The sequence below is a fragment of the Haematobia irritans genome, chromosome 5 (genome assembly GCF_050003625.1).
Source record: "Haematobia irritans isolate KBUSLIRL chromosome 5, ASM5000362v1, whole genome shotgun sequence".
Lineage (NCBI taxonomy): Eukaryota > Metazoa > Arthropoda > Insecta > Diptera > Muscidae > Haematobia > Haematobia irritans.
Genome location: NC_134401.1, coordinates 78,414,641 through 78,428,409, shown reverse-complemented (window position 1 = coordinate 78,428,409; position 13,769 = coordinate 78,414,641). Strand labels below are relative to the sequence as shown.

Genomic DNA, 13,769 nt, shown 5'->3' with positions numbered 1-13,769 from the left:
CTAGTGTGCGGTTTAAGTTTAAATGGGGCCATATTTGCTTGGTGTCGTTACAGCCCTTGCAATTCTCCCATCGAACAGTTGCCATCATAACAGCCTTCTAACGCAGCATGAGCTTGCAGGTAGCCAGGGGCATACCAACAGATTCTAGTTCCCCTGGAATATGTAAGGTAGTCTCTAGCCTTGCCAACTCATCCGCTTCGCAGTTCCCCGGTATGTTCCTATGGCCAGGCACCCATATTAGGTGAATATTGTACTGCTCAGCCATCTCATTGAGAGATTTGCGGCAGTCGATGGCCGTTTTCGAGTTGAGGAACACAGAGTCCAAGGATTTTATTGCAGGTTGACTGTTTGAGTATATATTAATGCCCACATTTTTTGGAACATTACTTCTCAGCCAATTCGCCACCTCTCTTATTGCTAATATTTCAGCCTGAAAAACACTACAGTGATCAGGTAATCTTTTCGCTATTCGAAGTTCCAGATCTTTAGAATATACTCCGAAACCCACTTGGCCATCCAATTTGGAGCCATCAGTGTAGAAATCTATATATCTTTTATTCCCCGGGGTCCGTGTACACCACGCCTCACTGTTGGGAATTAGAGTCTCAAACTTTTTGTCGAAAAGTGGACTCGCAAAAGTGTAATCCACTACGTTAGGCACATCTGGCATTATTTTGAGGACCAAACTGTGACCGTAACACTTTTCCGACCACAGCGATAGTTCGCGCAACCGCACAGCCGTTGTTGCAGGTGACTGTTTGGCCAAATGTCTAAAGGCAATAGATGCAGCATGACATTAAGGGAATTTGTTCCTGTCTTGCTGAAATGCGGCTGGTGGAGTGCCGGCCACCAGACTAAACCCCATATAGCATTATAGGTCTAACCACTGCCGTGTATAGCCAATGCACAATTTTTGGTTTTAGTCCCCACTTTTTTCCTATTGCCTTTTTGCACGAGTACAAAGCTATCGTGGCTTTTCTCGCCCTTTCTTCAATAGTAAGCGTAAAGTTTAGCTTCCTGTCCAAAATAACGCCAAGTATTTTGCACACTCACCAAAGGGAATTTCAATACCCCCTAATGAAATGGGCCTAACCGTGGGAGTTTTGCGATCTTTGCAGTACATGACTAGTTCTGTCTTTGCAGGATTTACCCCAAGACCATTGTCTTTCGCCCATTTCTCAGTCATCCGGAGGGCCCTCTGAATAATATCTCTGATTGTGGATGGGAATTTTCCCCTGACTACCAGAGCCACATCATCTGCGTATGCCGCCACTTTTATCCTTTCTTTTTCTAGGGTAACCAGAAGGTTATTTATAGCAACATTCCAAAGAAGAGGTAATAGAACTCCTCCTTGGGGAATGCCTTTGTTCGCATACCTTCGTATGTTTGCTTGTCCTAGTGTGGCTGAAATACGTCTCTTCATTAGAAGTTCGTCTAACAGCCTAAGTATACATGGATAAACATTCAGAGTTGTCAGTCCATTTAATATCGAGCTCGGATGGAAATTATTGAACGCCCCTTCGATGTCTAGAAACGCCACGATTGTGTATTCTTTGACAGATAGTGAGCTTTCAATAAAGCTGACTAGTTCATGTAATGCGGTCTCAGTAGGCCTGCCCTTCGAGTATGCATGTTGTCGTTTCGACAACAAACTTGAATCGATGCTACTTCTAAGATAAATATCTATCACCCTCTCCAGAGTCTTAAGTAGGAATGAGGATAAGCTGATTGGTCGAAAATCCTTCGCCCTCGAGTGAGAGGCTTTTCCCGCTTTAGGTATGAAAACGACTTTTGTTTCCCTCCACTTTCCTGGGATATATGATAAGTTGATACATCATTTATATATCGCCGACAACCAGGGGATAATTTTGTCAGTCACTGCTTGTAACTCCGCCGGAGTAATTCCATCACTTCCGGGGGATTTAAATGGTCCAAAGCTATTTAACGCCCATATTATTCTAGATTCCGATACAAATTCCTCGTTAGGAAACGACCGCTGAGCCACTGTGGCACCGCCAGAACCTGGTTCAACCGTCTGATTTCCAGGAAAATGTGTGTCCAATAGTACCTCCAGCGTCTCCCCACTGGACGTTGTCCACTTGCCCTCCGATGTTTTAATGAAACCTGGAGCGGATTTGGTCGATGCTAGAACCTTCTGTAGTTTGGAAGCCTCGGACTGAAGCCTCAATAATGCTGCAGTACTCATTCCAAAGTTATGCTGAGCATTTCTCAGTTCTCGCTTGTATCCTCTCAGATTCTTCTGTAAGCGTCCCAATCCACAGGAGCTCTGGTGGACTTTGCTTTGTTAAAGAGCTTCCTGCACGATTTCCTCATATTACCTATCTGCGTTGACCACCATGGTGGTCGATTTTCCCCCCTTGGCTTCCCTTTAGGGCATGCAGCTTTCAGTGAAATGTTGAAGGCCTTAGTAATCCTCTCCACTGCGTGTTCGATAACTTGCACAGTGCTCATATTTGTCTCTGGTACTTCCGGTATCATCATATTGAACGATTCCCTATACCTATTCCAGTCAGCTTTCCTAACATTTGGCGGAAATATGGTCTTGGTGGTATGAACATCAAATTTGAAACTGATGTAGCGATGATCTGAGAAGCTGTGTTCACTTAAAACCTGCCATTCAGATATCATTTCATTCAGTTCTTGCGAGGCCAAGGTGATGTCCAAAACCTCTTGCCTGTTTTTAGTGGCAAAGGTTGGGTCATACAAAGGGATCAAAAATATCTGATTGCATAGAGGGGTGAGATAACACAAATAGCAAAATGTCCGTCCAGTTGCAACGGTTATAGCTTGCTCTTTGAAATTTGTTATGGTTAGAGCCGAGATATTGACCAAATAGTGAGCGAAAGTTTGAGACCCTAGGTGGACTGAACCCTACTGACGGGGCTCTACATTGGTTCCCCCCGGCTATGGGAAAAGTTTATTAACTTTTATTTTTTTACAATTTTGACTCGTTTGGTTAAATAAATTTGGTTTGTGTTTGTTGTTAACTTCCAATTCAAGTAGCGTCGTTTTTGCAATAGTTTGTAAAACAGGTGATTTTTTCGTTTTGGGCCGGCCATCTTAGTAGTACTTTAAGGACTTGTAACAAACAAATATTTCTCTGAATTTTTGTTTGTTTCATCATTGTTGTTGGTAGTATTCAGTTCAAAAAATAAAATTTTGCAATTTTGAATAAGTAGCGTCATTTTTTGCAAAAGTTTGTAAAACAGGTGATTTTTCATTGTTTGGCCATCTTGGTAGTACTTTGAGGACTTGTAACAAAAAATATCACACAAAAGATAATCTAATGGCGTTAAATCGCACAATCTACACCCTCAAAAAATCGTTTCTTTAACATATACTCCCAAACACATTCTGTTTCAAGCATATATACTTTCAGGATTGTTCCAAACAAAATATTATTTGTATTGTTCAAACATATTATGTTTCACCTTAGGCATACACTGATAGAAAAAACGTTTAATTAAATTTTCTTTGTGTCTATCTATAATTTCAAGGCGCCTATTGGTTACTTCCATTGTCTTCTTGCAGCCTACTCTCTCGGTCACTCTTTCTAAACACATATAGGTTTATAGGAAATTTCTAAAGAATTTTGGAGGATTATTTCTCGTATCCCCATTAATATATAGCACCCAAATGGCTGCATTAAACATTTCCAAACATGTTTTTCTGTGTGTGTAGGTCATTCGGCTTCAATTCTATGAAGAAGCGCTCGATACATTTTCTTAACAGAGCATGCATTTTGATAATGAAATTCAATAATTTGCAAACGTTGTTCGTTTGTAAAATTATATACCAAACTGAATATGTTTGACAGTGAAACAAAACACCAAACGTGCGTCAGACGCTTAAGCCAGTATTACCAAAATGCTAATAGTTAAAAAGAACCCTTTAGCTGAATAATATATACAGTGGATTTTGTGTCGGGAACAAAGATAAGGGACTGAAGCGGTAAGATTCAGCAGCTTGTTTAACCAATAAATCAACAACATCTTAAATTGAAATCCTTTGACAATTTTTTCTTCATTTCATGTTTGGGGATATTTCTATATAGCAAATAATTTACAGTCCACCTTTTCACAGATGCACACTGTAATTTCGTATGGAATAATAAATAATTTCAGAGGAATATATTTTGCGAAATAATGATACTTCCGAATATTATCTTCAACATTTACTATTTGGTTAGGTAATATTTCTGTCATTTAGCATTGAGCAAGGTCTCCTATCTTGTGGTTAAGGGAATGAAAACAAGAAGAATTAAATATCGAATACATCGGTTTCCCAAATTATTAACATATCTCAATATAGTAGATCCGTAGTAGTGGCTTGCCGTCAAAAGACATTCATTTAATAGGGAATTAAAACGAAGCGAACCCTATCTACACTTCTCACATTGTTACGGTTCATATGCACGTGACCTTAATTTTAAGTGAATGGGCCATATTTGCATAGGAGACTCCTCGTGAAAAGGACGGGGTGCGCAATGGAATGAAAACTCTTCTCTTTTATTTTTATCGCATTCAAATGTCGACATTTAAATAAATAGCCTCAAGCAATTTTATTTCAATAAATTCTTACCCATCTTGTTGGTGTTCCAAACCATTTCCGTCGAGAAGCAATGGACCAGCCGACAGTTCTTGTGATGTAGCTTCAGTGCTGGTGTCAACAGCCAAGGTGGTACCAAATCTCCCGCTATCACTATTGCCAGTAAGAATTCTACTCGATGCTACAATTGACCCCGCCGAACATTCCGAGTGCACATGAAGGTGGTGGTTGCTATCAAAACTGGCCTGGAGATGGCTATGCTGCGACTGAGTTGAATGGGACTGCGGTGAGCTGTGACTATGACCGTGATGATTATGGCTATGATTGTGGCCATGGTTGTGACTATGACTGTGTCCATGGGTAGCACCTAGACCACCTTCTGGTAGTTCACCAGACGAAGTGTGTAAAATGAAAATCATACTGGAAAATATTGAAAAATAAATATAACAAGATAAACATTTACATTTTGAATTAAATGGAAGGTTGTAGAGTTCAGCAGTTTTTATATGGAGGGAATGCAAAAGACATGTTCAAGAATGTCCCTGATAACTTCGTCCACTTTGCAGTTGGTAAAGGTTAAGTTTTACCAAAAGAATTGAAAAAATCTTAGTCGTTGGAAAATAAATAATGTTTACTTGTATTGCAAGTAAAAAGTTTTGTTCTCGAAAGAAATTTTAGACAAATAAAATTCCTATTTGCTATTTGCATTATGAACAACTAAATTCGAATATATGGCAACAAAGTTATCCATTTAGATGTCCTTACAAATCTTTAGACATTCATGGTAGCGTCTCTCAAAACAATATTAGAGCTGTTTTCTATTAGCTCTGGATGTAACATTTGTATGGGCTATCCAGAACATCGTTGCACTAGTGTTCTATCCGGAACATCTCATCAGTGCAAGTCGCGCCGGTGGTGCCAGATTGTGTTTTGATGAAGTGATGCTTCTTCAATTCACAATAGCAATTTATTGTGACTAATTTATAGAAAAACATGAAATTCAAAGTGATACAGTGTCATGAATAATCGCAGCAGTAAATATTTATTACTATTTGAGCATTTCATACATTAAAAATGTACGATTTCACTTCTTTTCTGTGATTGATGACAGTGTTGCATATTTTTGGAGATGTCCTAAATAAACGAGTACTCAGTTTTCTTTTAGTCCTTCACGGCTTAGGGTATCCAGTGCTAAAAGAAAACAGACCTATTGTCGCAAGCACATGTCCTTAACCCTTTCGACCCTAAAGTTGCCTGTTGGCAACTTTTTGTGTTTTGAGACTCACTGTCAGCGTTGTTTTTGTTCATAAAACTGTAACGGTATCGAAAGCTACAAGTGTTTTCTTCAAGTTGAATGAAAAATCAGCTAATTTGGTTGTCAATTAGCAAAAAAATGTTCATTAATACGCACGTACCTCAAGAAAAAAATATTTGCGAATTTAAAAAGAGGTTTTTATACATGTGACTTTTTTCAAAAATTACAACTAAAATGAGAACAGATGAGAAATTTTTAAAATTGAAAAGTTGCCTGTGGGCAACTTTGGCCAATTGTGGTAGTAAAATTACATATTTTTGAACATAAGGCCTGGAGAAAAAAGGTTTGAAAAACAATGATTTTGAAAAAATTTTGAACTTCAATTGGGATGTCCCAGTGACGAGAAATGCGGCGATGATGTGGAAAACATATCTGCAGTGCAGTGGGGAATTTGGAAGGAATCGTAAAAAGGGAGGAAGCCACTTCTTGGCAACATACTAGTGGATTAGCACGAGTATTGACGCTTTATAATACTTTGGTTTTTTACACCGCCAGTTAAATTGACATGGGTTAAAAACAAAAAAAAAAAATACAAAACATTTTCGTGAGTCACGCGTGATTCACGCGAAGCCGTGAATGAAATTTAAACGAAATCTCGTGAATATGCGTGAACGGGATTAAAGAAAAATGTGTGGCGCGTGAGCGTGAGTAAAAATCAAATTGTGTTCGTGATTGTGAGTGAGTAAACTTTCTCCGAAATCACGCTCCCGATAAAAATTTACTTTCACGATCCAACCCACCCTCACGATCCAACTCACGCTCAAGATAAAATTCACGTTAACGATAAAATTCATGTTCACGATAAAATTCACACTCACGGTAAAACAGACACAAAAAGTCACAATCACGAACAAATTCACGTTCACGATTAAATTCAAGCTCACCGATTTTAATCACCCTTACTTATTTAATCACGCTTAAGATTTCAATAGCGTGAATCACGAGAAATTTCATTAATTACCGGAATTTTATTGAGCCACGAAAATTGTCGTGTTCCGAAAATATTCGTGACTCACGAGATTTGTCGTGAATTACGAAAATTGTCGTGAATCGTGCGAAAGCGTGAGACATAAACGTTGTTCATGTGTGATCGTTCGCGAGTATGACTTTTCATTTCGTGAATTCATTTCGTGGCCGTGAATTCCTACACCCTCAGAAAAAATCGCTTCTCTAACATATGTTCCAAACATATTTTGCAGGAAGCACATATATTAGTGGATACTGCCGAAACATTAATATGTTTGTTTTATGTGAACATATAAGTTGTGAAGCATTTTGAGCCCAAAAATATTATATGCTTGGAAGAATTTTCCCCAAAGAAGATTGTGCTCATTCCCTCACATAATTTTCACTTCCACAAATTTTTTTAGTTCTTGGCACCTTTTTCTGTAATACAAATAATGTTGAAGAAATTATTCAATTTTATAATTTTACCTTTCGCCTGGACTGAGAATCGAACCGGGAACCATGCACTTTGTAAGTCAACACACTACCACTGGGCTACGTAGCTGTTATAGTTACCAATAGACAAATATCGTTATAAGCATAGTTTGCAGCGCCCACGAGCCGATGCAAACAAAACATTATTCAACAGAAACATATATTTGTTGGCCACGTGGAGCAGTGGTTAGCATGTCCGCCTTTCATGCAAAAGGTCCTGGGTTAAATCCCTACTCCGACCGAACACCATTTTTTTTTTTTTAATTTTTGTATTTATATTTTTATATTATTAAATGAAATTTTTACAATGAAACTTCGAAATGTGTGTTATTAAAGATTTACAGTCAGAAAAGAACAGTGCTTGATATAAACGAAATGGACTGAGCTTTTGGATAATTTTTTTTATTGCAAAAATAACAAATTTGTAGCAAAAAACTGTTTTTGGTATAAAAGCTTAAAATGTTGGAAGGAATTCAAAAACTCTAACAAAAGAAGAACGTGGAGTCGAGTATAAACATACATAAATAATTTTATAATATACACATAAATTTAGTTAGCCGTGAACAGTTTTTTACTAGCATTTAACACCATTTTAAATGCATTTAAAACTTATCGTGTTTTGTACTTAATTTCATTTTTACCCTTAAGGCCGGTATTAAGTTGGCATTATCGTTCTAAAATGACCCTGTTTTGCCTTTTACTTTTCTTTAATAATTCATTTTAAAGAAAATAACCTTTTTCAATTTTTTAGCAAAACTCGAACTTATTGCCCGCTTCCGAATGTCTATTCTCTTTACACGAGTATTCAAATTAAATAATATTTAGACTTTCCGAAACAACATACAAGCAGTTTCACAGAAATTGCTCTCTTTTGATTCTCTCGCTGTGTTATGTTGATATCTCTCGTCAACCCTCCCGGTTTCCATCTCTATTTCTTTCTCTATACTCTCTCTCTCTCTCTCTCTCTCTGTCGCTCTCTGAATAAAATATCACAACATATATATGTTTACTCGAAATTTGTAAATTTATATATGTTTACATTCACACATATTATTTTTATGAAACATTCATGCCCCAAACATAATATATTCTAACATATTAACATATGTGTCCCAAACATTTAGTGTTAGTTTAGGAACATTACATGTTTGCACTTAAATATATTGTGTTTAAAAATTGTGCCCGAAACACATTTTGTTTATATCGGAACATATGAAAAACATATTTTTCTAACAGTGTACCCACATGGCGTGCGTGAGTACAAATATTTCTTCGTGAATGTGTTTGAGCGTGATTGAAATTCCACTCACGCGCGTCTAAGTATATATTTACGGTAAAATAACAAAAAACTTAACAAAAATCCAATAAAACGTAATACGTCTATCATTACAAAACAAACTATTTTGTAGTCACAATTGCCCAAAGTTGCCCACAGGCAACATTCTCTACCGCCTAAACGAATGGGCGTGGCGACCCGAAATTTTGGCTAGACGCTTGTTAAATGACTGCAACATGATTAAAAGTAAAAAAAAGAATTAGCGATACCTATAAAAATTCGGGGTCGAAAGGGTTAAATACGAATGTGAATTTTGCTTAACTTAGCAGAAGTCGCATTTCTCTGGTATTAGGTTTTGTTACTTGACCAAACGTAGATAAACTCTTTAGTGAAAGAGTTTTGACTTTAAAATGGGTATCTTCACATAAAAGAAAAGGAGGTCAACTTGTGGTAAAAAATCTGAAGCGAATCTTTTAAATCCCAAAATTTACTTTAATAATTGTATTTAAAAATGAAATAAAAAAATTATACTCATGAATTTTTTACCAAATTTCTTGTATACTATTAAATGTGTTTTATGTTAATATTTTTATCAAACATAAACTGTCAAACGTCCACAACTAGCGCTTTAAATTATACGAAGTATTTCTTATAGTGCTACACTGGAAAAAATACTGTCGTGTGGCCAAAGATTTCATGTCCTTAACAACTGACTCTCGATGTTGTTGATTGATATTGATAATTCGCCGTTGTCATATTTTCAAACCAATAAAGAGACTGGCGAAGCTGTTTGCAAACAATGTATTCGATCATTGAAATCATTAAAACTTTCAAATCTAAAGCGGCATCTTTTACAAATTCATCAAATAAAATTCGATGAGAATGGAAAAAAGACGTAGCAAAGAATGGAAAAAAGACGTAGCAAATAAAAGTTGCTAAATAAAGAAAAATTGCTAAGAGCTTTCATTGGATGGAATACCATTTAATGTTCTACACTGAAAAAAAAGCATACCCGGTTACAAAGATTTTGTCTTTACTTTAAAAAATTTGGTATTGATTCTGAGCCAAAGAAGCGGAGAATACAAGTAAGGATACTTTTAAGATACAATTCTCTTTTAAATGTAGGTTTTGTGTACTTGCTTCCAGGAAGCAAATTTTAATTTTTCGCTTTCTCAGCTTTTTTTTTTCATATGCTATCAAAGTCCTTTAAAAACGAGTTAACGACAACTTTATTTTCCAAATTAGGACTCGACTTCCAGTAGAAATTATACTATGTTTGAAGTAAAAAACTTCTTTAAAATAAAGTTTTGAAAAACATGTCCTATATTTGAACAATTTTTTGCTTTGTAGTCAAGATGCAAAGAGACAACAAATTTAAAGACAATTTCATTAAATTTAAAGAATTTTTCTGAATTATTAAAGTCAAGTTGACCTTAGCCTATAAATTTTTTCTTTCATGTTAAGATACCCATTTTTAAGTCAAATCACTTAATTATAAGGACAATACGACTTCATTGAAAAGTTTATCGACTTTTGGACAAGGAAAATAACTTTATTTTAGAGAAATGCGTCTTCTATGCTAAGCAAAATTTGTATTCGTATTTTAGAGACATGAAATCTTTGACCTCACGACAATATTTTTTTCAGTGTAGACTCTCCAAATATGAAAAATATTTTGTATCCTATATGTGAAGGTCTCGGAAGGAACATATTTTGTTAATAATACTTAATTCTTCATATCTGGACAGAAGCATTAAGACGCTGCCTTTAGTAGCAAATGTATAAAATATACATTATTTACTGTTACTTACTTTGTTTTTTGTTTTATTTATATTTTTGCAATAAAAACAAATGAATTAAAAACATACATAGTGGCTTACAATCGTGTTTTAATATTTAGAGGGTTACATACAAATTGTATACGAACACAATTAAAAAATCAAATCAGACTTCTCAACATGTTTGCCTGTCTCCATTCATTTCATTTGTATATCAACTATTTTTCAGTGCCGCTCATTCGTTTTGGCACTTTATTCATAGGGCTCCGAGAGCAAGAGCTATAAAAATCGAACAGCCTTTTTTTTAAAAAAGTGCTGAGCCGGAGCTTCGGAGCCATTTCGAACACTGCTTAAAATACAAATCCTGCTTAGCATAGAAGACGCATTTCACTGATCTAAAGTTGTTTTCCTTGTCCAAAAGTCGATAAACTTTTCAATGAAGTCGTTTTGTCCTTATAATTAAGTGATTTGACTTAAAAATGGGTATCATAACATGAAAGAATTTTTTTTTGGGGTAAGGTTAACTTCACTTCAGAAAAATTCTTTAAAATTAATGAAATTGTCTTTAAATTTGTTGTCTTTTTGCAAAGCAAAAAATCGTTCAAAAATAGGATATGTTTTCCAAAACTTTATTTTAAAGGCGTTTTTTACTTGAAACATAGCATAATTTCTACTGGAAGTCGAGTCTGAATTTGGAAAATAATGTTGTCGTTAACTTGTTTTTAAAGAACTTTGGTAGCATATTAAAACAAAAACTGAAAAAAAAATGAAAATTTTAAATTTGCTTTCAAAAAGCAAGTACACAAAACCCAAATTTAAAAGAGAATTGTGTCTTAAAATTATCCTTACTTGTATTCTCCGCTTCTTTGGCAAAATTGTTAAAATAAAGACAAAATCTTTGGAACCGGGCATGCTTTTTTTCAGTGTAGGATTAAAAATAAATAAATAAAATCTATTAAAATTTAGGAGATGAAACACGGCATAATTTATACCTCATTGCAGAGAACCTTTCCTGGCCTACACTAATGATTTTGGTATTAATTCCTAGAGAAGCGAAGAATTAAAGTAAGCAGTCTTTTATAAAAGACTGCTTACTTTAATTCTCCCTATAGGGACAAATCTCTTTTAAATTTCAGTTGTACGTACTTGAGACTAGGAAACAAACTAAAATTATTTTTTTTCTTAACTTTGATACCACAAGACCTTTAAAAACATATTAACGAGTATTAAAATCTGTAAATTTAGACTCGACTTTAACCACAAATTATGCTATGTTTCAAGCAAAACACACCCAGAAAAAAGTGACCCCTTCTTTAAGTCAAAATGAACTCATTGTGAAGAAAGTTGAACTTCGCATAGCGCCAAAGACATTTTTATTTGTTTGAACGATGTGATTTTCGTATATTTATGTACCACTATACTACAGAATGAAAAAATTTAACTGAATTGAATTCTTATATGGAATGATTTTGTTGACCTTTTTTTCATTCATTTGGACAAATCTTACATATTTGTGGTAAACTTTTTACTTCAAATTTAGAACTGCTTACCTTCTTTTTTAAATACAATTTTATGTATTTATGTAAGCAATTTTTTCTTCAGTAAAAGACATGTTTTATTAATATATTAAATATATTTATTTAGAATCAACAGCATCGACTGGCCTTGAAATATTAAAACTTTTCTTCTTCTAGTAGCTTTGTTAGGCTGCCTAACAATTTTGTCCACCTTTTACAATTTCAATACCTACAAATATAAACAAAACAAGTATATACAGCAGTAAATTCGGCCGGGCCGAATTTTAAATACCCACCACCATGAATCAAGTATAATAGTTTACTATGAAAACTCTTCGTCGTAGTGGGTTACTTGATAATATATAGAATTGTAGGGGGTTTGATGACAAATCTTCTCCCAAACGAGCCAGCGCCCGAAGACAAACTTTGAAGATTCTACCTATGAAGACCAGATAAAATTCTTTATTACTGAGAACCAATTTTGTTAGAGTATTAGAGAAAATATAAACATATCGTGTATATGTTGAAATTACGCCTGGATTTAAAATCTTAAATCTGTAGATTTTTCCGCATTTATTTAAATACAATGAGTAAAATCTGGAACTTTTACTTTCAGTTTGAAGCAATTTTCATGATCAGTGCGTCTGCTATACCCTGAAAGAAATGTATTCTTTTTTGAGAAACGTAATTTTAGACAAGCAAAGTTTTCTTTTGACACAAATTTTAGAGACAATCGTTGAATAAACGAAAACACTTAATAAGAAAAAGAAATTTCGTTTGTCTAAAATTTTATTATAGATTACTAATTTCCAGCAAATCGGATAAAACCTACGGATTCTAGAAGCCCAAGAAATAAAGCCGGGAGATCGGTGTATATGGGGGCTATACCAAAACATGGACCGATAGGCACCATTTGCTACTCACATATTTGTGATCTTAAAATATCTCCAGATTTTCAATTTCAAACAAATCGGCAAGAAAATATAGTCTCTAGACGCCCAAGAAGTAAAAATCGAGAGATCAGTCTATATGGGGGTTATACCAAAATATGGACCGATATACCTCAATTTCGGCACTCTTATTTGTAATCTAAAAATACCTCTAGATTTCGAATTTCAGGCAAATCATGTAATAAATACAGTTTATTATAGTTCAAGAATTTCAGGCAAAGCGGATGGTAAATATAGTTTCTAGAAGCCCAAGAAGCAAAATCGGGATATCAGTCTCTATGGGGGCTATATCAAAACATGGACCGATGAGCACCATTTTCGGCACACCTTTTTATGGTCCTCAAATACCTCTAGATTTCCAATTTCAGGCAAATCGGATGGTAAATATAGTTTCTAGAAGCCCTAAAAGCAAAATCGGGATATCGGTCTATATGGGGGCTATACCAAAACATGGACCGATGAGCACCATTTTCGGCGCACCTTTTTATGGTTCTCAAATAAATTTATATTTCCAATTTCAGGCAAATTGGATAAAAACTACGGTTTTTATAGGCCCAAGACTCCAAATCGGGAGGTTGGTTTATATGGGGGGCTATATCAAAACATGGACCGATGCGGACCATTTTCGACACACCTCTTTATGGTCCCAAAATACCTTTAGATTTTCAATTTTATACAAATCGGATAGAAAATACTGTTTCTAGACGCGTAAGAAGCAAAATCGGGAGATCGGTCTATATGGGGGCTATACCAAAACATGGACCGATATGGACCATTTTCGACACACCTCTTTATAGTCCCACAATACCTCTAGATTTTCAATTTCAGGCAAATCGGATGGTAAATATAGTTTCTAGACGCCCAAGAAGCAAAATCAAGAGATCGGTCTATATGGGGGCTATATCAAAACATGGACCGATACGA

The 13,769-nt window shown here is 35.3% G+C and overlaps 1 protein-coding gene across 9 annotated transcripts in view; it reads right to left on the bottom strand.

Annotated features, from left to right (window-relative positions):
• Positions 1-13,769, bottom strand: part of ZnT41F (Zinc transporter 41F) — an 89,454-nt gene that overhangs the window by 11,665 nt on the left and 64,020 nt on the right. For all 9 annotated transcript variants that reach the window (XM_075310240.1, XM_075310242.1, XM_075310237.1 and 6 more), the window contains one exon: positions 4,603-4,989. In XM_075310240.1, coding sequence (XP_075166355.1) covers positions 4,603-4,989 — 387 coding nt within the window. The remainder of the gene's footprint in view (positions 1-4,602; positions 4,990-13,769) is intronic.